The sequence below is a fragment of the Anomalospiza imberbis genome, chromosome 8 (assembly GCF_031753505.1).
Source record: "Anomalospiza imberbis isolate Cuckoo-Finch-1a 21T00152 chromosome 8, ASM3175350v1, whole genome shotgun sequence".
Lineage (NCBI taxonomy): Eukaryota > Metazoa > Chordata > Aves > Passeriformes > Viduidae > Anomalospiza > Anomalospiza imberbis.
Window position 1 is genome coordinate 24972110 of NC_089688.1, and position 26307 is coordinate 24998416.

General features: G+C 38.6%; 1 protein-coding gene across 4 annotated transcripts in view; it reads right to left on the minus strand.

Moving 5' to 3' along the window:
• LOC137478275 (VPS10 domain-containing receptor SorCS1-like) overlaps positions 1-26307 on the minus strand; it is a 261330-nt gene that overhangs the window by 118565 nt on the left and 116458 nt on the right. For all 4 annotated transcript variants that reach the window (XM_068198011.1, XM_068198008.1, XM_068198009.1 and 1 more), the window contains exon 3: positions 25887-25986. In XM_068198011.1, the coding sequence (XP_068054112.1) occupies positions 25887-25986 (100 nt within the window). The remainder of the gene's footprint in view (positions 1-25886; positions 25987-26307) is intronic.

The following is a 26307-nucleotide window of genomic DNA, read 5'->3' on the forward strand; positions in this document are numbered from 1 at the left end:
CATAAAAGAGTCAATTATATTTTGTTTGTGTACTGCAAGTATTAACAACCCCAAAACATAGGGATCACACCAGTGGAAGTCACCAGTTTAATTTCACTGCACATGTGTGGGTGAATGAAAAAACTGTATGTAATGAGAAGGCTAGAAAAGAAAAAAAACTGTGGCTATATAAGTCAATTCCCACAGGCAATATAACTGTCTTATCTATCGTACATTAGGTGCCACTCACTCTCATGAAGGCTTAAGCTCCATCAAATTTATCACACTGTTGGAGGGAGCATGTGGACAGTTACTAGGCAGTAGTTAACATGCTAGAAATCGACAGCCCAAGGTGCCTGACAGTCATTTGTTATGGGGACATAACCAGAAGCAGAAAACAATCAAGGACTGGCAGTCAGAAAAAAAACACACAGGCAAAAAAAATCAAGAGTGTTAGTGGTCTTGGCAACAAATTCTAACCATAACCCTGCTTATGAATATGTTATAAAGCCCAGTCATTACAGATAAATGGAGCATTCAAAACAAAGATGTATCCTTTTCTAGATGATGCACTAACCCTGCTAAAAGAATACTTTGGCTGTGAAGAAGACCAAATCATACAGAGAGACAGAGTTCATGCTGAATTTTCTGCTTCCCTCAGTCTACCAGCAGGAGAAATCTCCTCTTGAGGCCACATATAGGGGAGTAAAATCCTTGAGGATCCAGGGGCGTACGCTTAACACCCAGGTCCAAGGAAGAGAGGATGGATTGATATTGTCACGTCAATAAACTTAAAGATGTTCTTCCTGACTATAGTGGGTCATCAAATGGTGCTCAGGATTACAAGTGGTGTGATTTTGTAATGATTATTGAATGTGGTGAAGACATTCTTTTTCACATAATTACTTAATCTTCTTGAGTCTTTCAAGGTATTTGCCATTCTCATCAGCTGAACTGTCACTTTATAAAACAGAATTCACTGAATTAGAGCTAGGAACATGACAAATAGCAGACTTTGCTAGGACTTTTTATTGAAAAATTATTTGGAAAGTATTTCCTTAATAAGTTCTCATTATATTATTCTATTGTACCTGTTCCATCAAAAAAATGTCAGAGATGTATTTTTCCTCATTTTCCCAAATTCTAATGGATAATGATGTACTCAATTGTTAACATTCAAAAGCAGAGAAATTATTAACATTTGTATAAATGATTTGTGAATTTTAGGTTTTTTTTACTTTAGAAATAATTGGCATCAAATTTACATCAATCTCATAATGATAATTACATTTATCTAACATTGATTTCTGTGGGGCAAATGATCCTCAGAAAATTTGATTATCTCACATGTATTCATCGAATTATCCTTTGAATATCAAAAGTACAGCAGAAATTCTCACCTTCACTTTTAATCATGGAAAGATAAGGCACAAAGCAATTAAACAGCACAGTCATTAAAAGACTTAAGAAAGCCTGTGCCAAGGCTCAAATGCTCAAGAGAAATATCTCTAACAGAAGACTTTCCTTCTTCCTATCACATATTTCTGGGCCAAGCTTCCTCTTTGGGAGACAATCAGGCTATAGACACACTGTCAACAAAGGAAAGTGTTGTTGTCCAACACGAACTTTGTGACATTTCAGTCCCAGTCTCTGAATAGCTTTGAATACAGTGATTCTCTCCTTTTAGAAATAAAGTTAAAATCCATCCAGCTGAATGAGTCAGTCTGAGAAAATATCTGAGGCAGAGATTACATTACTGGAAGTTGGAGGTGGAAGGGTTCCTTCCAAGTCACCAGCTGCGCTGCTGTATTTTTAAAGAATATTTAATTTATTTTGTATACTTTTTCCCTTTTCGTTAACTTCCAAAGTTCCTGAATAAGAGGGATGTTTACTGCAACTTTTCATACACTGTCACTGAGAAATAGCTTTCTAAACTGACTGGCACAAAGTCTTTATGAACTGCTTTATGAAAAACTGCCAAACAGTGCCGCACCTTCTCTGATGTTTGTTCCAAAGCTCCCTGGAGTCAAGAGAAGACTCTCCTGAGGATTCAAGCTGCTGGAAGCCTGAAGTTTTTTATTAATTCACAGAACACAAGGCAGTAAATGGGTATCCCCTCTCCTCAGTTCAAGTGCCTGAAGTATGGATGCAGACAGGCTGAATTTCAGCCATGCATGGAGTTTTTAGCCAGTGCAACCCCTGGACACTGAAGCGAGCAGCTCCAGTGCTGGCACAATCATGCACAGGGAGGTTTTCCAAACTGAGGGAACCTGAAGGGAGTGCAGAGAGACAGTTACGGGACAGGGGCGACTGGGACAAGTTCCTGCTCCACACAGCACATGAATCCCCTCTGTGACTGCCCCACCTCCCCAGGAGTGATGACTAATACTCAGAAAAATTTCACCACCAGCAGGGTTGTCAAGCATTGGAACAGGAGGCTGAGGAAGTGGCTGAACCACCACCCCTGGAGATATCTAAATGACACAGATGTGGCCCTTAGGGACAAGGTTTCTGTTGACTTGGACTAAGTCAACAGTTGAACTCAAGGACCTTAAAGGTCTTTTCCAACCCGGATAATTCTATAGTTTTAAGCTAAGACCACTGACCAATGCATGTAAATTTTTATGAATGACATTTGTCCCTCTAGAGCTGGCTGGCTTACTCTCCATAGGCAGGATGTAACACACAGTATGTCCTATTCGTGGTATGCTGGACATCCCTCTTCTTTAGTGAGATTCCCTCCACAGCCTAGACCAAATGTCATGGAAACCAATGAAATCTCATTACTATGCGATAACAATTAACATTTTTCCTTAATAAGCCAACATCTTCTTCTCCACATATCCTGATTTCTTTATTGACCTTGAATAGAAGTTGCATTCAGAAACCGTTATCAATGACTCAGACAAAACGTCAGTAAAGAAAATGATATTGCCCAGAGCATCCTTTCAGCTTTAGTTTCTTCTTTGGTTTATGGGTCATTTGCAAATCTGTTCTGACAGGAATATTAGGCTGCTATATAGCTATAGCAGAAAATTCACCAGAGATTTAAACTCCAGTGAATGTTCACATTCCCATGGGCCATGAATGAGAGAGTTTTTATATCACCACTCAGTTCTGAAACGCCAGCCAGCTTTTCTCACCCATTAAAATGAATTTTAAAAACCTTTATAAAAAAAGACCAATTTGTGTGCTAACCAGCTCTCTAAGAAGTTTTCTATGTGATTACATACCCTCTCTCAAACAAATATTTAAGTTATAAACATTTGTTCAGCAGTTGTGAGCATGTAGATTCCCCCCTAGCTGTAGAGCACTTGCGCAGAAAAATGCAAAGCTTATAGTTTTCCAGCTTTGCAATCCTACTAAAACATTTGCAATTTTTTTAGGCATGTATCTCAGCTAATCGCATATTTTTTTTTTTTTTACCTGACAAGCGAAACAGATGTCAGATGACTAAATTCATTGATTCAGGTGCTGATTTGGCACAGCTTTCCCCTTTTTATTATACTCAGATCTGACTTGTCCATGTTCTCCTGCATAATAAAGTCACTGGAACAATTTAGATAGCAAGTAAAATGGCAGAGCTCCAGAAAATTCACTGATTTTAACCATCTTATACTCTGCAAACAACCTTCTTTTACTCTGAGTACTATATATTTCCATAATTTGAGAAGAGCCAGAACAAAATCCAAGCATGAGAATGGTGCCAGTTTCCAAAATTAGTTGTGGATTTTCTAAGAGGACTGAAAAACAGCACTGGACTCTGTGAACATAAGTCACTAGACATGTTCTTCCCTCCAGGGTCTTTCATGGAGTTGGCAGAAGGTTAATTAAGGAGACTACAGCTCCATGTATCCTGTCCATATTGACATACTGCTTCCCCTCGCAGCACTGACATCAACTAACAAGACAAAACAGGTATGGAAGAATAAAGACTCTTGAGTTCTCAGTTTATTATAGCTTCATCACCTGTTTCTCAGATGGGAGATGATGGAGAGAAGAGAACATTGCCTCTCATCAGACATGTCATACACACAGCTCTGGACCCTCTGGGCCAGCAGAGAGAAACAGGTTTTTAAAGGTACTGCTTCAGGGAATCAAGTTCCACAGCAGAAATTAGGATCCCAGGTCACAAGTGTTGAGATCCTCCTGTCTCCTGCACTTCCAGCTGCAGATTTTCTTGCCCTTCTTCTTGTGTTATCACTGGCACTCATTCAACTCAATCTGCCAACTGGTTCAGTGACCTGACCATTGCAGGGGCACACAGCCCTGAATCAACTGGGAAACACGACTACTGAGAAAGGTGTGAAGGGGTGTTGGAGTCCAGGACATCCCTCTGGCTGCCCTGGCTGTCTCAAGACCCTGGAAAGAGGCTCGGGGACCTTGGCAAGAAGTCAAAAACACCTGTGGCTTCGATTCTAGCCCATAGGAGAGGCTGCCAACTCTATATGAGGAATTACAAGCCAAAAGGGTTTGAGTAGTGTAATAGGGGAATTGACACAGGGTGGAAAAGGAGAATTTTGGGTTTTTTTAGAATGTAATTCAGGGGTACAAGATAGAGGAATCTGGGTGTGTCCTAGCCTTCTTTCCCTTCTTCTTGCCCTCCATGTTTTGGTGTGATGGTGACACTTTTCTCTTGGTCTAGGATAGGGACACACTGTCCAACACAGATTTTAGGTATTGGTACAGGAACTGTAAACATGATACATGTAATTTTGAGTACATAATGTGGGAGACACCCAGGACTCGGCAGATACTGCTATGGCTTCTGTACTAGGCAGACCTCAGCAGGTCAGAGAGAAAAAGTTTTAGATAAGAAAAAATAAACAACCTTGAAAACTCAACTTCACCCATTCCAGACCTCTTTTTCATCAGCCAGGCTAGGGGAACAAGGCCTTTCACACTGTTGGGGTCATTCCAAGCAGGCAAATTCTGACAAAGGGGGACACAGGAGACTTAATCCTGACACAAACTGTTGCAGTGGAACAAGTTTGACTTGTTTTTTGTTTGACTACTGCACTCTCCTCCTGACAAATCCATGACCTTGATGACAAGAACAAGTCAAGAATGATAACCTCATGGCTTTGCTATCTTAATAACAGGCCTACACAAGACAAGGTGAACACTCTTTGTGAGACTGTTTTGTCCCTTACTTGGAAGGTTAATGGTTGGCTTGATTTGTATCAGAATAAGGTTTTATTTGGAAGCAAATCATCATGCCAAGTTGTGTCAATACTGCCTAATCTCCCCAAATTCTTTTTCAGACCCAGAAGAATTAGTTTTTCTGCGGATCAGAATTAGGGGCTTTAAAATCTAACCTTTTCCTTTTCCACTCAAACTCTTACTCTTGACACAAAAGATGAGAGTCTTTAATATCAGAAAGCCCAGAAATTGAGCTCTTGAATAGTGTCAAAAAAGAAGAGCTGATCAAAGGGCTAGTGGCAGATATAGGACTTGATACCTCAAAGGGCATCCAGTCTGCAAGTACATTTTCTATCTTTGAAAGCATGCAATTCTCTTACTTTCCAATCAGGGCACTATTTATACAGCCTCAGAGACACTGCAGTTACAAATAGGATGGGAGGTACTTGTCCCAGAGATCTTAAATTATTTCTACAATGACAGATGACAACAAAGAGACAAATGATGCCTTGCAAGAGTCAAGACTGCAGAAGTGAGAAACTGTCAGATATTCTGTTACATACTCTTAATATTATATTCAGGCCTCTTGCTTGCTATTTCTCATCCAGCTTCAGTTTCCACCCCATGCCCTAACAAATCACGAGATACGCGATCCTAAAATTCTGCTACCCTGAAATGGAAAAATGTTATACTCTACCTCATTTTAGTGGTCCATTCTCAAGGATAACTAGTTACACTAAAAATCAATACTTCACAAAATCTAGTCACATTTTCATGGTGCTTTAAAGAATCATCACCCAGTTTTGATCTTGGTTACACCAGGAAAAGTCAAAAGCAAAGCTCCAGCCAATTAATCTCAGCTTAACAATCTACTATGTATTACCTGAGGCATTTCCCTTTCTGTGAACATACTTTTACCCTCAATATATTAGACTTTATTTTTTTTTATTTTGACCTAAGCTTAGCCACTTTGCATTGCCAAGCAAAGAGCACATACATGGATATTGATGCTAATCAATCTATTAGCACCTATCAGCCTGGTAAACTCTTTATTTAACTGAGATCTTAATGTCTGCCTAAGACTACAATTCTATACTGTCACTCATGGATAAAATCAGTGTAAAGAAGTTTAAAGGCAGCAGGTAAGGGAGAGACATGGGCTACAGGCATTGTGGAAGCTATTTCACTGTATCTGTGACCATGTATTAGAAGTCACATAGGTGATGATCTGACTCCCTTCTCTTTCTAAAATATACTTTATGAGTTTTGCTAACTGAAAACGTTGCTGGGAGGAAGCCACACTGACCTCATGTCCTAATAATCCCGTTCCATAAAAACCAAAAAAAAAGCTAATATAACAACAAAAGTTAAAATAATTTTAACCTCTTTCACATAATGGATATTCCCATATTTAGAAGAATGTGTGTGTGAAAATACACACATAAATATTTGTGTGCAAACACAGCATTTTAAGAAGCAAAAGTTTGTTTTGCAAATTGGTCAACATTTTAATATGTCAGATGGTCTTACTTGATTTACCTGAGTGAATTTCCAATCAGTATAAATGGCTTCAGGGCACATGCATTTTTTCTTTCTTTTTCTTTTTTTTTTTTTTTTCCATTTTTTTAAGGGGAAAAACACATGATTTTCACTGTTAATGAAAAGAAACCCTCCAAAAGCAGACATTATTTGCAGCACCAAGCCATTGCCCTGAGGACTCAGCCACTGAAGAAACAGTTAATCGTTATAAGTAATATTCAAAGACATTAAATAAAATTCCTCTGACAAATTCCTCCAATATTGACTAAAAATGAGCAAGACCAGCACTATACAGACCTTTGAAAGATGAAGCTACATTTTAGAAGTTGATTTTAATTTGTTTTTCCTCCTATACAACTTCAGCAGATTTCATCTGTATCCTCAGAGAAATCCTACACACCCTGTACAGGTTTGGAAGCCCATGTCCAGACATATTAATGAACCAGTAAACAGAACAGATTGCCTATATCCCTAAATAGGCTGGAATTAGGAAGAGCAGGCGCAGGATTAGCAGAAAATCCAGAGAAAGAATTACACATACAGGATTTGAAAGACCCAGCAATAATCAGCTCTCGGACAGAATTTAGAGCTGCTTTGGCTTAGCAGACATTGTTTCATAGGGTTTTCCCTGGAGTTCCTCTTAAGAACATTTGAGGGAGTTGCAAGTTTTGTTTGTGTTTGCTTCTCTTATCTTTTCACACAAAAACCAGCTGGAGGTGGATGAAACTAGCATGGATATATAGGAGATGAGAAGCTGAGAGTGCACAAACCTCCTGAGACAAGAAAAAATCAAGTGACTCCTGACCTGTGTCACTTGACACGATGAACCAGATATGGGCCTTCAACTACAGCAAGGCCCTGACTGCTCCTACAGATAATACAAGTATACAAGCAAGGACAGATGGAAAAAAAATTGAACACTACAGTGGTAAGAGAAATTTTATTCAGACTGGCTCTTGACTCGCTAGTTTTATAGTAAAGTCCCTATTTTCCTTACTGTAAAAATTGCTCACTAAACAGGGATAAAGCCACATGTCTAAATCAAAAACAGGAAAAAAAGAGGGAAAGTGACAGATTCTTAAAAAGATATATGCATGGCACAGTTTGTTGAGAAGAACCAAGGAAAAGCCCACATTTTATGACTGTGCTGGCTGACAAACAGTTCCAGTTTCTAACAAGCAGAAACATGTATTTTTGTTGCAAATATTTTGTGTGTTTCAAAAACCTGGTGTTTCAGGAGAACCATTGTTAAGTCACGTATCTTTGAAATCTCAGAAAAATCAGTTTAATCTGAAACATCTTCAAGGAAAAAAAAAAAGAAAGAAAACATGAGGAAAGCCTAAATGTTTTATCTACTTCAAAATGAATTGCTTAAAGATGTGTCATAAAACATTGCTTTGTTTTGCAAATTTTGGCAATTTAATAAAAATTTATGGTAAAATGTTTGAGTTTCAACACAACTGACACGTAGGAGGAAATCAAACAAATTTTTGACCCTAAGTTAACAGGAGGAAACATTCCTCCATCTCTTTTATTTCAGAAAAATTAAATATCAACCTTTCATACATAAAATAAAAAATAACAAAGTCCTTGCTATACAGAAGGCTAAATATTTAAGTCCTAATTGTGTGTGCACCTCCCAGCATAGTGAAAAGAAGAAAAGAAAGGGTACTAAACCCTCCTTGTAGATTTGGCCCTGAATTCTTCAGATAATTTAATCCCACTCAAACAAAGGATGGTTCAGAAATGTAAATCTAAGCTGGGGGGCCTGGGTATGCTATGCAAATGTTTTAATGCATTGTGCACCCATCAAAGACAGAAAATAATCAACTTGATCTGCAAAAACCCCCCACCTATGATTCTGTAAAGTCCTTCCTCTTAATCCTCTCAATTCCTCTCCACCTTGACTCCATCCTTTCTTTTCTTTAGCTCTGCTTCCACCTCTTTCATTTTTTTCTCTCCTTTCTATTCCAGCAGGCAGGTGACTGCCTGCTCCCCCTCCGGTTCATTATTTTTCACACCTCGTTCCAGCTACTTAATTATTACTTATGTTAACTCAGCATCACAACAGTCCAATCATAGTCCAGGAGTCTGTTGCTCCCACTCATACAAATATCAATAAAGCAGTTGCTGCAGAGAACTACAAAGTATAGTATCTGCAAAGGCATAAACTAAAGGCAGCCAAAAGTAAGCTGAAAGCCAACTATGACCAAGGGGGTTTTTTTGTTATAAATAACAGAAGAAAAGAAAATGAAAAAAAAAAAAAAAACCACAGTGTGAGAAAAAAGAGAAAAGCAGAAAAACCTTGAATTCTTTAAGTATTGGCATATGGCAGTGGATGTTACTTGGAAACCATCTCCTCCCATACATGATGGGCACATTGAGAAAGATATATAGGCACTTAATTGAAAAGGCTGCAAGCAGAAGTGGGGACTAGAGCCAGAGGTTAATGGGAGGCTGCAGCTGACCTCCTAATAATAAGCAGTGAGGTATGGCAAAGATAGCAAAGCCTGGAAAGTGAAGACCTGCAGCTCTACTTTTAGTGTAAAAAGCAGGGGAGCATTCCAAAGAGGTGCGTCCTGTGGCTGCAGCAGAAATCAAGGTGTCTGATTTCTGCAGCTGCATTCTGTGTGAAACAGAGATGGCCACATTTGTGGGGTCAGGGCACTGTAACAGCTCAGACATGAGGTGCTGAAGGCCTGAACAGGAGCCATAGCCCTGTAGCCAGCTAGAAAAGGTGGCATGTAAGAAACAGGAGCGCAAAAAAAATCACTGGGCTTTGACACAACTTGCATAGAAAACCTGGCCTGATATAAACCAGCTTTATGGCTCCCTACAGCTGGAGCCATAGGATGGATGAAGCTGTTCCTCCTTCCTAATGGCCACCACCTACAGAGCCAGTCATCTGGATCAAAGAGGACTTGCCATGCTGCCCTTCAGTAGTCTCTTAATCCACAGCAACACACTAAAATAGCATCTTTAAGGCAGCTCAGGAAGACATCTCCTCCTCCTCGTCTCGAGCATTAACATTTCAAAAGCAAATAAATCCTGATTCACAGAAAAGGACTCAATGTCCCCACACAGTCTCATGCAGTGACTTATTCGGAAGTGAGCAAGGCAGACAATGAGTTTTGCTGGTTCAGAACATCAGGGATGTGTTTCACTCCACAGCAATGAAGGGAAAGCTAGAAGGGAGCAGGATCCAGTGCATACCTAAGTGTGGGTGAGTTCAGGCAAACCCCTACTAAATCTATAGTAAAGCATACAGCATCTATAAATAAACCTATTCATTGCAGCAGTACCTGAGTAACTACTGTTGCTGTAGTGTGTAGCTGTATTTAGCTACACAGCTCTGATGAGGAAAGTTACAATTCCCAAACTCTGACAAGGGATAAGAAATGAGGAGACCATCAGAGCATCCACCATCTGTGTCTCCCCACTTGTCAGAAATTTAGGCCAGCAGACTTTGGCTCAGTTAATAAAGGAAAGAAGGAACCCATCTCCATCTCCTGTTTAACTCTTGGAAGCTAGATATGTATAAATATCACAGATCCTGACATCAGGGACTTCAGAAAAAGCCCAGATGAAGTCAATGATAAAGCAAAGCAGTATTGGGCAGGATCAGACAGCTGGATCTCTTCATCTGCAGGTTAGAACATCACCCAGTAGACTTGAGATACCCAAACTGTGACACACAATTCATCTGCAACAAGTCCTACGGCACACAGCCAAAAATGATGTTACACTGCTTCATGGTCCAGTGGGCAACCTAAACCCTGACTAGGAGGAAATAAGCAAGAAGAGACTTCTCTAAAAACATATCAGTGCTGTTATAGAGCCTGTCAGCTCTATCTTGCAAGAAGAGACTTCTCTAAAAACATATCTGTGCTGTTATAGAGCTTGTCAGCTCTGTCTTGCAATGCCTGGGAGCCATCACCAAACTCCAAACTGAAAATCCATCTCAGGGTTTCCCTGGCCTCTATTGTGCAGTGTCTGTGGGATGAACGCTCTAGGGGGTGGGATAGATGGTCATCAGGTTCTGCAAGCCCATCCTTCCTTCTTTGGTCTATCTCTATCTGTAATACATATGATTACACATGTGTGTGTGTCCCATCACTATCACACTGCACTAACATCTCTAGAATGCACTGGCTAAATTATTTATGTTAAAAACTCATGTTATCATTGTTGCAAGTCATGCCAATAACTGTTCAAAGACATCATTCACAAATACTCCCTCCAGCTGAGTTTGATAAAGGATAATTTATCATTTTTAATGATTGAAAAATCAAGCACCAGGAATCACAGTCATATGTGATTCAACCTTATCACAAGTGATGCTCTGCTTTGTTTGGCCCCCAAAAATCTTGTGTATTCTGCTTACCTTCCACTGATTTAGCAAGTGCACATGTTCTCAGTAGCATTTTAACTAAGTTTGGAACCTTCTGAGGAAAAAGCATTGTCAAATTCACAGGACAAAATGCTAGGATTTTCACCAGTGATTGTAGAGATGTAGACAAATTATTTAATGGTTTTAGACCTTTTTTGTCTTCCCATCAGTTTTCTGGTCTTGAAGTACTGGTTTCCCAATGTGTGTACATAGCTGTCTACAAAACTACCAGTAAGAATTTGTATCTATTTCTTTTAATTATCCTCAATACAGTAGAACATACACCAGTAGTGTATGTAGGGAAACCCTAATGACATCTGAGTAGCATTGAAACCAATAAATGTTAATCATGTGAGCTTATATATGGGGCTTGAGTAAAAATATATTTATCAGGGTAACCTCTGTAATATCTCAAAGGTATACAGGTCCTAACACTTACTGAAATGATACAGTAGAAGATCTGAAGTCCAGTATGTTGCCTGTGAGACCTGGCTCATCCACAAGCTCAGAAAGAAACTTCTGCCTTCTTGCCAAATATTTTACTCTGGTTTTCTATGCTGCAATGGCGGGAGACTGCAAGAGGAAGCTCTTCTGACATGCTAAGAAGAATAATTTAATTTTGCATTCAAAATGAGTCTTTTTATTGACTTCAGTGGAATTTGGATCAAGATCTGAGACTAGTAAAATGAATGTTAACCAAGTGAGAGCCTGTGTGGCTGATTTTCAAACCATGGAATACCGATTAAAAATGAGATCCATGACTTACAAAAAGCTTTGATAAATTTGCATTTAAAAGCTTGTAAACCATTCCCAAGACAGGCTTGGATTCTTTTTTCCCAAGTTTTCCTTCTAATTCACTTCATAGTCTTCTCTCTACATCCATATTTTTAATTTATAATGGACCTTGTTCTTATTTTCACCAAAGACTGCAATAATGTACTACGTTAGTAACTGTGATTTAAGAAGGGTAAAAAAATCTTGTTTAACATGATAATCAAACATTTATTTTTCAAATTACTCCAGCTAAAATCACAATTAAAATCAGAGCATAACATATTAATTATTCTGATTATTACTCAGCTTAACAAGGCTACAGTCTAATAATCAGATTTTATTGCATAGAAAACTTTTGGGTTTCTGCTTTACTATCATTTATTGTAGCTAACTTATACTACTACACAGAACAGGCAGATTTCAGAGACATGCAACACGTTTTAAATGGGAATATTCTCAACACAGCAAGAAGCAATGTCACCTCAGGGTGGTGGGGTAGCAGAGATGAAGCCTCCCCCTTCCTTTACATTCCTGAATCTGAACTTTGGTGGCCACATGAAAATAGTTTCTCTCTCAAATGTAAAGTCTTGTCTAAATGCAGCTTTTAAGAGTCAATAAAAGCTTTTACTAACTGAACACTGAAGTGTAAGCAAATTTGCCTTTTAATGACCATAAAATATACATACCCTTTCCAAATATCCTTGCTATGAATTAAACATTTATGACAAATATTAACATAACAAAGTTAAGTATCCTCTTGAAAAAAGTACCTCTAATTTTGCGGTAGTTATTGGGTCTGATTGTTGTGGTTTTTTACTGCAGACCTCCAGACTATGCTTAAAATTACTGTGCTGATCACTTGCATTTATTAAAGCTCCCAAAACACTGTGCAGGAACAATGCTGGCAATTTCTGTTCTCTCAGGCATTTTTAGGTTGGCTAATTACATTCTCTCTGCCTAAATTTCCCCTACAGATTCAGAAAGAGATGGTTTCCTACTTCCTTTCCACACAAATACTTTCTGCAGCTTCACCACCTGCTGTTAGAGAGGTCCAAATACATTCTGACCTAGAAGAGATATTTCAGGTACAATAGAGAAAGGAAATGGAGATTTTTTTTTTTATTTCACTGATTCTTAGAAATGTTAGCTTATGCCAGCTGAGACAGGCTACCAGGTGTTTTTGTATTTGTGTGTGTTTGTTTGCAGAGCCCTTCCATGTCCTCAAAGAAGGGGAAAACTTATCTTTCCTACTCTCCACAAATCAATGAGGTGGAATATTTTTTTCTGGATTGAAACACGTTAAGAAGGAGACTCTCACTTAAAGAAAAATTCACTGAAGGTCCTGGCTGAGAGCTGGGTACCTGCCTGACCCTCTGTGAAAATCACTCCTTTCATCACACACTCACCACCACTAACACTGCCTGTGGTCACAGCCACCCTGTCCCTGGAGAACCCCAGCAAAGAACCCACCTGGGATGAAAGTCTGACCCAGAAGGAAGAAACGTGGACTAATTTCACTTTAGATTAAACTCAAGCTGGACCACAGCAGCCGGCAGTGTGAAAGATTTGACAGGTTACCGAATAGTATTTTATGACATTTAGGCATGGATTTTTCAGAAGGATGAGGCATTTATTTTTTCTGAGGTTTTGCATTTTAAGGAGAGAACAGCCTTTCCACTGCTTGGATTTTGAAAGAAGACAAACTTTGAAAGAGAGAGGGTTTTGATTTTTGGTTTTAAACTCTCTCCCTCCCCAGCAAAAATAATGCTGTTTTCTTTTGATTAATCTGCTTCACTTATTCACAATTTCATTGAATATTGGTGCAGCAAGCATAGGAAATATCTTTTTACTGAAAGACATGCTTTTTCCATCTCAAGTGGTAGAGACCATATATCTCTCACACAGCAATAATACACAAGTGAGTATAGTATAATGTAGCACCTATTCATATAATTCCAATCAGAACATATACACACAGCTTTAGTATGGCTGTAATGTAGATATATTGAACAATATTAACCTTCCTTATAGTGGGAACATACTTTTTATTATGCACATGAATTGACTATTAATAAAAACTGTTTGCACTTATACAGCACCTCACCCCAAAAATCTCAGTGAGATTGTTTCAGTGAAATACATTTCTGCTTTGCTGAAGTCAGGAGCTACCACTTCCAAGTGTAAAGCTTCAATGCAGCTTTTTCAGTTATGTGTTAAATGAGAAAGCAGGTAAAAAATAAAAAGATTCTTTTTTTTTACATTTGTTAAAGTCACCTCTCCACTCCTACAGTGAGAGGAAAATAACTCAGTTAACTTGAGTACTGACATCTGCGGAGACACAGTGTCACAGGTTGTAGTCACACAAGGAGCACTCCAAGTTCCTGACAGGCTGTTGTAACCTACATTGAAGTTTGTGCCCCTTTTGGTGGTAGCTGAACTAGCTGAAGGACACCCTGGGCTGTGCCAGCCTCTCACTGATAGGAGTCAGCTACAACAGAGCCAGACTCCAACGCTAAGCTTTATTCACTCTGGGCTCCTCCTCATCACTCCAGGGGTGCTTTTGTCATGGAGGTGCCCTAGAAAAATAAAACTATATACAGATTTGGCTGTATCTACAGTGCCTTCAGGGACCTAGCTAAAGAATTTAAACTTCAGTCCCTCCTGACTTAGCTCCACAAGGCTACATTGCTAAACATGCAAACTTGTTACGGTACATCTGTTGTCCAAATGGTGGAAAAACCAATGAAACTCAGACTGCCTGCAGGTCCTGCCTGGTTGCAAACACCAGAAACACCCTCAAAGAGCCACTTCATGGCTGACTTGTCTGATCCACATCAACCATTTGGTGAGTACCAATCACGTACTTTTAACTTAGATTATCCATACTGAAAGTAAGGGAATCCCAAAGCACCAAGAAGTGTGGGTTCTGTTTTTTTTTTTTTCCTCTCTGAATTTCCTTTTAGCACAGGCTTGGCATGCTTGCAAATCTCACCTTCAGGGTAGGCTTAAATTCACTCTTGAAAGACACTGAGGTGGCAGCCACACTTACATAAGAGCAGCTGTACATAGCATGATTTTAGTGGTTCTAACATCACAGGAGCAGGCTGTGACAAGCACGGCACTTGCTGCTAACCAGTTAAGATACACTGCTCGATCATTATCAACCACCAGGAGAGAAAAATGCTTTTATCGATATTATTTTTACTGTTTATTTAGAGATGTGAGCTGCAGACATACTCTAGGAAGAAAGGTACATCTATCCAGTGTATTGGCATACAACAAAGCACAGGCCCTGAGGCTCAAGAGAGTTGTCAGGTACACAGGTCTTGCTCCTCTCAACTTTCAGAGCACAGTATTCTTACTAGCAAGGCTCACAGCATGTTTGTCCTACAGTTGCTGGAAAACTTTTTCTTTAAAATAATTGGGGCACGATAGCTGAAGGAAGAGAACAAAAAGAGGAAGGCAATAAGCCGCATCATCATATGAAACATATCTATTCTTTCACTTGGATTTTTCTTATATTCCTGATGACAAGTGAGAGAGAGATTAAATTAAAAGTCTCATTAAAATGTTGTTGTTGTCCCCAAGGTATATACATATATGGTTTGGAATGTTCACTCTTGCCTTTAGAAAAGTTTCAGTAATAATGAAAAGGAGAGGAAAACCCAACAAGTTCTACCAGGCAAAGAGCCAGAGCTCCAATTACAGCAAGTACGATGGGAAAAGAGTAATAGATTTTAATTGGTGCCCGAGGGGGGAAGGTCAATCTCTTTGCAACAATGTGAGTCTTTAGTGGTAATTTACTGAACGCTCCTGTGAGAGCTTGCAAATGGCAGCAACACACTTGAAACAGCAGCTACAGGAAAGGTTTGGCATCCTGGAGCACATGGAAAAGTTTTGCTGGTAGAGGTAGTACAGAAAGAGAACAGTGAAACACTTTAACAAGGAGCGTGACTCGGCTCCAAGGTTTGAAATGTCCAAGGTTTGAAAAGACATATTTTCATTAGAGAAATTAGAGAATAATTTTAAAAAGGAATATTGCCATGCCACTGCTGTTAGGCACACAGGGGTCTGAAGCAGCAATGATTTGTCCACTACTACACTGAATCACTGAATGCTGAATTAAGCTTCCTCTATTCCTCCCTGATAACCTAGTGCTACTCTGCCAGACAGGCTCAAATGATGGATGCTTTCCTTTCTGCACCTTTTTTTTTTTTTTGTGTGTGTGAGAAAGGGTTTGTTTATATCTTTAAGCAATACAAATGAAGGGCACAAATTTGCACACATGAACTTCAGTTTGCAATTCCCTCTCAGAAAGAAATAGCATAAAAGGAGATCTGGAAGATTATGATCTTCCAGAATCACAAGAATTAGAAGGAAAGATGATTTTGTGGCTAGGATTTCAACCAAAATCGTGTGTTCAGTTTCTGTCTGTAGCTGATTATTTTTTGACCATCGAAAAACATAGATTTGATCTCATTCATAAACTAGGACTGACAATATTTCTCCTGAACTACCTAGTAACAAAAAAAAACAAAAACAAAAACAAAAACAAACTTAAATAAGCAAAGGACTCAAGTAGAAGTAGAGAAACAGACACACTTTCTTCCCCAGCTGATACTACCTGGGTTCATCTGCAATTGTTCTTCACTTTCTGGGAGCTGAGTAACATGGCATTAGGGAGGACATATGGATGTGTTTGTGTTTCTCCCTTCACTGCCAAAAGCTAAGCACAAACTGCTGTCATTCAGATTTGCTAAGCTATTACACTGATTATTTACCATTAGTAATAAATGGAAGACAACTTGTACACCAGAACCCAAAGGAACAGATTCTGTTCAAACAAAGAAAAAAAAAATCTCTCCCTATAAATTCTTAAATTATAAATAGGACAGAAGACTCTTGGTCTTGACGCAGAGGTGTGAGTCACAATGATACGATTTTGTGTTTTCAGGGCTGCATAATGTCCAGGAACAGCTGTAAACCCATTGCCGTGCTTATTATTAAGGAATTACTTCTAATGGATTGTCTTCACCAGAAAGCTACATCCAGAGCACACAACATGCTCAAGAGTAGAGTTCACAGAAATTGCCTACAAAGAGAGACTAGCAACCAGACCACATATACAAGGCTAAATCCTCTAAAACACTTTCTGTCTAAAAAAAAAAAAAAAAAAAAAAACCAGACAGAAAAATAATATTCAAACTCTGTGCAGTGTGCTGTGCAAGGGAGCCCTAAGCCAGGGGAACGGGATTTTTTTTAACCACATCTGATGAAGATACATCTTCTAATTCTGCATTAAGATTAGGCATCATAAATTAAGGTTTTGTTGGTAACTGTGCAGTTGCATGGAAAACTTATTCCACAGCTTTCTGTCTGTCTTTGGTCTGTGTGGAAAAAGATACTGAACAAATACATAAGCATCCCATCACTCCACGAGAGAGAAAACTCTGAGAAATGCCTGCACACAGAGAATTTGTAATGCAAGGACCAGATCACACTTCCCTTCTAATTCTCTTTATTACCTCTAATGAAGGAATTAGGTACATGGGACTGGAGACTGAAGAGATTTTATATTTAAACAGAGGCAAAGATAGACCTAAATGCATATCTGCAGTGGAGAATTCAGTGTTTTGAATTGAAGCTGTTCAGAGCAGACTTTTAACAACAATAGAATCAGCAAAGTGATTAAAAATGTAATTTAAGTACCATTATTATGTTCCACTGTTTTCTGTAGAATTTATCTTGGTAAATCTCGAAAGTATTTTAAAAGGAAACATTTCAAAACAAAATGGCCTCAGCTTTTCGCACCCAAAACATTGTTATTCTAACATCAATCTCTTCAAGACAGAAAAGTCTTAGATGACCTCAGCAGAAAAAAAATAATGTTTGACTAGGAATAAGTGCTTTCAAACAATATCATCTTTTTTCTTTCTCTAAATAACAAAATCCATTATTCATAATATTCTATATGCAATAGAAAACTGAAAATTTGATTTTTGCTTGTCAAATACAGTGTTAATTCAAATGCTTCTGTAAAACATTATCTTTTGAAAAATATTTCACCAGCTTTTTAACTGCAATGTCAGTTTAAGAAAAAGCAACAAAAGTGTGTTGGCTGACAGATTTCTCTGGTAACAGTTGGCCACACTCAAATTTACTACCAAGTATTTCTCTCAAATCCTCACATGTTCTTCTTAGCAAATGTGCACAGAAACACTGTGAAGGTAAAAGTGTGCCCTGAACATTCACCATGGTCTGATTTCACTCCCCTATCCATGAAAATATGCTTAGGAGGAGTGGTCTAGGGTTTGATCCACTGAATCAGAATACATAGCAAGAACCCCTCTGATAGTTCTTTGTGAATGTATTTGGGTCCACTTGGTTAATGTCACCCTCAACATCACCCTCAGCACTGCCTCCAACTATTGCCATTGTCGTTGTTCTGCTTGCTCAACATCTTTCTCTCCTTTGCTCTCACTCTTCCCTAAAATATTTACCTTTACAGAAATATTGACCACAATTCAGTACTTCTAAACATGGTAGAAGACATTCCTCCACAGAAAAACTGAGTTTGTGCAAATTTGTGGGAGACCCATGCTCATCTGAAAGCCACATCGTGGCAGACTGAAATAGAATTAATTCTATTTATTCCCACCCACAGCCTCCCTATGCCATTGCTCTCAGAGCTGTGTGATAAGCATTGTATTTTCCTTGCTCCCCAAGTTATATGCCTTTCCTAAATGTTTTAATTCCTTTTTTTGACTGCTTTTGAGAAAGAGGTGGAGAGATGGAAATCAAAAGACACAATAGAAAATATACAGATTACAGTGCCTTATTTTCAGTCAGTTTTGACCCTTGAATTCTCTGTTTTGTGTTAAATTTGACTGTTTTTTATTATCATCATTATTATTCTGGCTCTGGAAAACTTCTCTTTGTCCTTGCAACAAGAAACCTAAGCCTTTCACTTAGTAGCACCAAAAGGAAGAGGCTATTCATGGTTTTTGCAATATCTTTTTCATCTCAGGCACTTAATTATTCCCATTTTCTCCACAAAGCTTGGCTGCTTCCTCAAGGACCTCTTACTCTCAATTTGATATATGAGTCATCACTTGTTGGTCTCTAGTTGTCATGCTATTTGCATACAAGTCAAATTCCACATTTTCTTAGCAGTAGATAGCTTTCTAATTACATCCATTAATCTTTGCCATCACTCCCCTCTCTCTGCATTTACTAGCACTTATCAATCAGAAGTTTCATAATCAAGAATATTTTTCTTGTTTATTTTCTTCTCTTTCTTCTCCCTGTACGCCAAGCACTGCTAGACAGAAGACAAAACCCTCGAGTATCCTGTCATTTCATCATTTATTTCTGCATAACAACATATCTAGACTGCAGAAGGAGTGAGCAGTTGCAATAATCTGCTGACAAACATACCCTACAGATTACACTATCTGCTAATGAACAGGCAGTACTTTGCTACAGGCCTAGCAAGGGAGGGGTGAATGGTCAGCATTCAAACAACATTTTGGGTTTTTTTAAATTATCATTTCCAAAGTGCCACAAAACAGCCATTTTAGGGTTATGTCACAGTATCATGTTCTTTTTCCCTTGAAGGTGAACTTCTGAAGATACCTAGTATGAAGACAACTTCCAAATTTCATGACCAAAAAAAGTATGTTCCTACCACAACACAACAGGGAAAGGAGATAAAAAATATTTAGTTATGTATCTTTAATACCTCAAAACCCAGAAGGAAACTGAAAAAAACCCTGCTGTACATATTTTTAGCCCAACTTTATGGGACACTGAACAAACTGATTTTCAACCACTTGGGACCAGTTTTTCATAGGGAAAAAAAAAATCAATATTATGGCATCTGGCTTTCTTCCTGGTTTAAACAGCCTGTCTTACTTATGGAAATGGATGGAGCTACAAGTTTGAAAGTAAGACAGGTCTGTTCTTGCTCTGCCATCAATCCCAGCTGCCTGTATACGGCCTGCAACTAACAACATATTGCTCCTGTGCTCTCTAAGCTGCTGGCATGTTTCCTTCCTTGCCAAAAGGGATATCATCTGTTCCAGACTATTTGGTAAATCACAGTGGAATTAAAAAGGGATGAAAGAATTGAAGGACATTCAACAAGAGATTATCTTGCATAAATTTTAATTGTCCAGTTTGCAGAAAACAGGGAACAGACTCAGAAGGGAAAGAACATTTTTGAAACTCTAAAGTTGAATTCTGTGGCTTATACATTCCTACCATTAGTTTCAACACCCAGTGTGCCCTTGGAGACTTCTGTGAGATACAAAGGCATGCTGTAGTGCTACTTTGAGTGAGGAAATGTCAAAACTGCCACTATATTTGACAGGCTTACAAGAGCAGAAGTGGAATAAATGAGCTTTGATTTCACTTTATATCCAAGAAGAGATATGGATATAGAGTAATGGCAAGGGCTTTGTGTGTAATGGCTATTGTGAGAGCTGTCATGTACTGCAGCCATGAATCAGAAAGTTTGGTAGCAGATGCCGCCAGACACTTCAAAAGTAAAAATATTCACTTTGAAAGATGAGGCTCTGCCTTCAGTTTGTTAATATGGACCAAATGGTTGTTAATTATTTGTTTCCCCATGAACTCAGTATTAAAGACCAGCACCAGCTTTACAGTGACACATCTTCACTGACTCCAGAGAAACTACCCAACTGCCAGATCATATCCAACAGATGTGAGCAACAGACCACCTTCCTAAACTAGTGAAAAGTTATCCTTGTTTGCATGTGAGATGGGAGGCAGAAAAGACAGTTTCTGAAATGGAAATAAAGGCTATACTTGTTTATCTGGTTCACAGCTAGAATTACTCTTGAATCTAAAAGTATTACAAGCAAAAGTGAAAACTGTAATTGCATTAACCCAAGGGCATCCCAAGATTATCAGATTTTCCAGCTACCACCACCAGAGGCTTGTAAACCAGTCGACTTAATCCATCATTATTGCTGAACTGCAGAAAATTAAAGACTTCTTAATTCTCAGTGTGACACATCCCTCTTCCCATGGGTGGTGAACTGTTTGCATGTGTACAGTGTTATCCACTGAACCACCCCTGAAGTCCAAGATAATCTCTTGTAGGTTCAGGATTTCAAGCCTTTTAAGATGAGGTAGAACCTTTAGCTCAAACTGCTGGATGAAACAGATTTAGACCACTGTATTTAGAGAAAAAATACTCTCTCTGAAGCAAATTATGAGGCTATAAAGAATCATTAATTATGGTCACAGCACAGGAGACATTTCATGTACCATCCTGTGTTATACAGCATTTAATCCAAACAGAAGTTTCCGTTTGAACAAATTTATGTTTTGAGCTCCAAAACATGGCAGGACAAGGTGGTTCCTCCCTTTAAAAAGGTATGAAAAAATTCTCAGTAAACACCTCCTTGAAATCTGCTGCTCACTATAACATTAAAAAAAAAAAAAAAAAGAAAGCAACAAAAAGAAAAAAAAAAAAAACACAAACCCAAACGCAATAAAACACCGACCAAAACACCCCGAACAATTCCAACCATTCACATATGCCTTTTTGGTCTCTTATGACTGTCTCTTTGAAGGCTGGACTCACAGCCTGCAGCTAACAAGGACCTTTCCTTCCAAATTTCAAATATAAAGAGGAGAACAAGAAAATAATTGCTTTTATCTCAGCAATAGTGGACTGCAATCACACAATGTGCTACTGGCATGACTGACAGAGGCTGGTTTCCCATTGTGCCTAATTTTCTAAGGATGCCATCCCTTGACCACCACAGGATTGACTTAGTCCACAGTGAGGTGTGCCCAGAGCTCTGCAGAGCTCTAACCTCTCCACTACAAACTGACAGCCTTCACACCAAGATTTACAGAGGCTACAAGGAGGACATGGCCGGAAATAACTGTTATTCCTTGACTGAAAAAATCAACACCTGCCCTCACATCAGAGTTCTGAAAGTTTCTATAGTGAGGCAAGTCAGAAATAGAATTTTTAGAAGTGTTCCCAAACTGTTTTTAGCAACTGAAGATAAGCAGACTCCTGAGAAACAGCAATGCCAGGTGGAACTGTTCCCCTCTGTGGACATTTTCCACACCCCTTAGAAGAGTGGGTACAAAGGCCAGTGTAAAACACGCAGCTCCAGGTCCTACCCTTTATACAAGAGGGGCAGTTTACATTTCAGAAACAGAACTTCCCTAAAGCAAATCAACTCGCCTAATACCACAGGATAGAAAGTAGCAATCAATCATTCCCATTTCAGCTAATAAGGGTAAATTTCCTACTGTCTTGACTAATAGAAACTTCTGCCAACTATTCTGTGCAGAACTACCAGCCAATGCTAGAAAGAACAGAAGGCTAGGTTGCCATTCCTTTAATTTCCTTTCATTTAAAACTCATTAATATAAATAAATTTGAAGTAGTTTGGGATCCAGACAGCACTGAAACTCAAGCAATTTTATTTACAATAAATATCTGCTGTCTTGGTGCTACACACTCAACAGGACAATGCTTAGCACACTGTGATAAAGGTGATAAACACAAGCAGTGAATATTAAGGAAGATGAAAGCATCTGTAATTCATTCATCTTTAAAGAGAGAAAAAAAAGGTAACACTGTTCCACACAGCAATTAAAATCTGAACAGTTGGAGAAATAAAGCAAAAAAAAAAAAAAAAACAAAAACTCAAGGCAGGCCTGTGGAAAGGGAGAGAAAAAAATAAAACAAACAAACACTACCACAAAAATGCAAACCCACAGGAAACATCTGATGGACTATTAATAGTATAAAAGTCACTGGCAGATCCTATCACCCAGCATTTGTTAATTAACTGAAGATACACAGATACAAGGGCTTGAAATTACAAAGAACGAATGGGCTGCACAAACTGGCTCTTTGCAGAGAACACAGTGTGCTTCCTACAAGGATACAGCATCTAAATCAGCCAGCAGCACTTCCTGAGTCAGAGAAAACCTCCAGTTAAACAAATTCTGGAGTTCCCACCATGACCCATTCACTTTTTATGTGTGTATGCCTATGATTTTCCATGCAATGAGTAAAAACAACCTATCTGAAAGGCTTTAATAGAGAAAGACTGCAAAGGTTAGTGCATGTGAGTTTCTAGGAAAATGAACAACACACTTCTGTGAAAACAGAATTTCAAGGTAGCTACCTGGATTTAAATTTTAGTTTCGTTTTTAATCCATCAGCATTATTCCCTAACAGTGTTTCTTCATGTAGAAGCATTCAAATAATTTTCTTTCTCATCACAGAAGGCTCTATGAACTTAACAAATAAACCAATGTTGACATACCTAAGCCTAGAGATTTATTGCACATTGCACATATCTCTTCTGAAGACTTGTTGACAAATACTCAAACAGGCTCTGTGTCTTTGGCAAGATCCATGTGGTACATTTTTTACCCCCTGATCTGTGTCATCTGTCATACGACCAGGTAGCACAGGAATTCAGTAAAAGGAAAGAAAACTAAAAAAATGTTTCACTTCTCTTTGCCAAGACTTATACATCACTATGCTAGTAACCACTTTTTGTCATTTCCTTTGGAAAATATTGTAATTCAGAACAATGCCAAGCAACAGCAATAGGTCATCAGTTTAAATTGTAAATAATGATTGACTTTGTTCTAATTTTTTTTTCCCAAGCACCCTTTCAAGCACCCTTTTGCAATATGACATTGCCTGCGATGTCTAGTTAAAGGATTTAATTTTGTTCAGTAAAGAGACATGAATTGGAAGTCAAAAGCTTTTAGAAATAAATTGGCATGCATGGGCTGTGGGAAGCTCTGCAAATACTGCGTATTTATAAACCCATTTTTTTTCTAGATGGAGAAGAGCAAATAAAATTACAACAAACAATTTATTCAACATGATGTTGTTTGTTCATTTCCAGAATGTGAAAATAATCAGAAATTCATGAACAAATCTATCAATTATTTTAATAAATCCAATTACATGCATTCTACCATTCACTGTTCTAACTGCTCTGCTTTGCAGAGACAAGACACATAAATGCTACACTTGCTTTTTTTCATTACAAGCAATCAGTCCTGAGTCAGCTAAGTTCAAAATTTACCTTCTGTTTCAATGGAACTACTCCTAAAAGTTAAATATGTGCTAAAAGAATTTTTTTTTTCCAAAACAAGGCAACTTCAGTAAGTTAAGCACATGCTGACCCCCTTACAGATCACTGCTGTAGGAAGGTCTCTCATCTAACAACTACAAGATGAAAAATGCACCATTTTCTTTTCCACTACTGAAGAAGCCTTTTCTCTCTGCTAAGGAAGGCCTTGTGGAACAAAGGACATTGAAGGCTGCAGGTGTAGTCTGAGAAATCACCACAGACAATAATATTTAGGGAAAACACACTGTTAGCATTTGCCCAGCACTAACTGCAGCAGTGTATAAACCCTTCACATGAAGGGCACAAGTTTTATAAAACTCATGGAGTTTAGAGGAGTTGAGTCCTAAATTTTAAAAGTATTTCTGCAGCTATCCACCCAGCCCACATTAGTGAAACAAGATGCAACTTTCAGTGTGATCAGAGTTTCTGAAAGGGTTATGAGAGTTTCGGGAGAGAACAGGGGATCAGGTCTTAGGAGCCATAGATTCTTCCTTGGTGGCAAAACTTTGAAATATGTTTTCTTCAGCTTTTCATTCCACATCAGGTATAATAAAGACCTTGAGCTTCAGTATTTTTGCTTTCCATGTAGAAGTATTCTTAGTGTGGACACATCCCATGCCCTTTTAGCCTCAGGGGACTATTTGGGTGTCTAAAATTAAATGTTTATTGACAGAATAGCCTGATGTTCTACCAAAACAGACAGCACAAGGAGGGCCTCCTGAAGTTCTCCCTGCAAGTCTAACTCTGCTCTGCTAAAATAAACTTTGAAAAATTCAATCTTTCCACCAGACCTAGGTCCTCTCAACCCAGGTGTTGCAGCTTTCCTCTGGCACTGGATCATATTGACTATAGGCCAACTTTACAGCAGACTTCTGCTAGAAAAGATAGTTCCACACTTCTGCCTGAAAGCCTTCTCCTTCCATCTACGTAGTTGTTGAGCTGGAAAGGGATTAGTTTTCAGGCAGATCAGTCCTGGATCCAGCTCACCAGATGGCTACACAAACAAGAGTGGCAGAGAAGGGCAGGGAGTGGGAGAGTGCAAGATCATTTCATTCTTCAGCTCCTAGAGAAGAGTTTCACATCTTCTTAAGGGTCAGTATCAATGGGATGACATCTCTCCACTAATTTGGGGCCATTTAATTGGAAGTTAAACTGCTAAGCATTGTCCTCTCTGGTTAGGACAGCTGCCTCTTCCTTTCACAGTCTGTCTTAAAGAGCACAAAATTGTTTCAGTATAGTGAGAACAGCATTATAGTGATCTCAGCTACCCAATCACACCCAGCCTCCTTTAGAGGTGAGTCTACTAATATTTTCTGCCAATGAAATTCAGTTTTGCTTGTAGTGACTCAAGGACTAAAAAACAAGGAGTAGAAAATGAAAAAAAATTTTGTCAAAAAGGTATCTCAAAGAAGGCATCCAGATTCCTTTCATGAATGTGTCAGCATTATAAATTCATAGTAAAGTGTTAGTCACTAGGGTGTCTGAATGATTAAAACCTTCTGGGCTTTGAAGGCATTTTCTCTGCAGGAATTTGTCAAATCCTGTTCAGTTCACCTTTGGGAGCACTTAAAAGACAAATAATGTTACATACAATCTGGTCACTGTAGATGCATTTCTGCCATTTTAACAAGTCTCTCTCTCTTCCAGAGAACAAAATCAACACCATCCAGAAGGAAAGCAAACAATCACATGCACGGTACCTGTCCATGGCCATCCTTCCCTCAAGTATTACTGCTAAGTGGTATAGATGGTACAATTTTAATAAAGTAACACATTTTTTTTCAAGGCAAAAGTGACAGAGAGATTCCTGCTACTTAAAGAGTAACAGTTTTTGAGGAAATTAGAAGAGCTCTCCAGGGCAGAAATAGCATCATAAAGGTAAAATGACGCAACACATCGTCACCTACCTTACGTTTGTTTGTTGGGCAAACATACAAGTAGCTCAAAATAGTCTTCAGACCAACTTTATCATTCAGTTTCTCATATGTTGTCCCATAATCTGTTGACCTACAATTCAAGAGAGATTCTTATAAGTACAAACACTTAATCACAAAACCACAAGTCACTTGGCAGCTTTTCAATATAAGTCATGCTTTAAATAGCAGAATGGCTCTCCAGAGCTTTTTCAATGATTCATGTAGTATATAATGATACTTAATTATATACACACAGCATCATGTGCGTGTTTATAATTTGCATTTAAATTAGATTAGGAAAAATTCAACCAGCATCTTCCCAAAACATCTTAAACATGCACAATAAGAAATGCTACATTCTGCATACAGAAGATAATGATTGTCAGAAATGCCAAATAGCAGACAGCAAGAG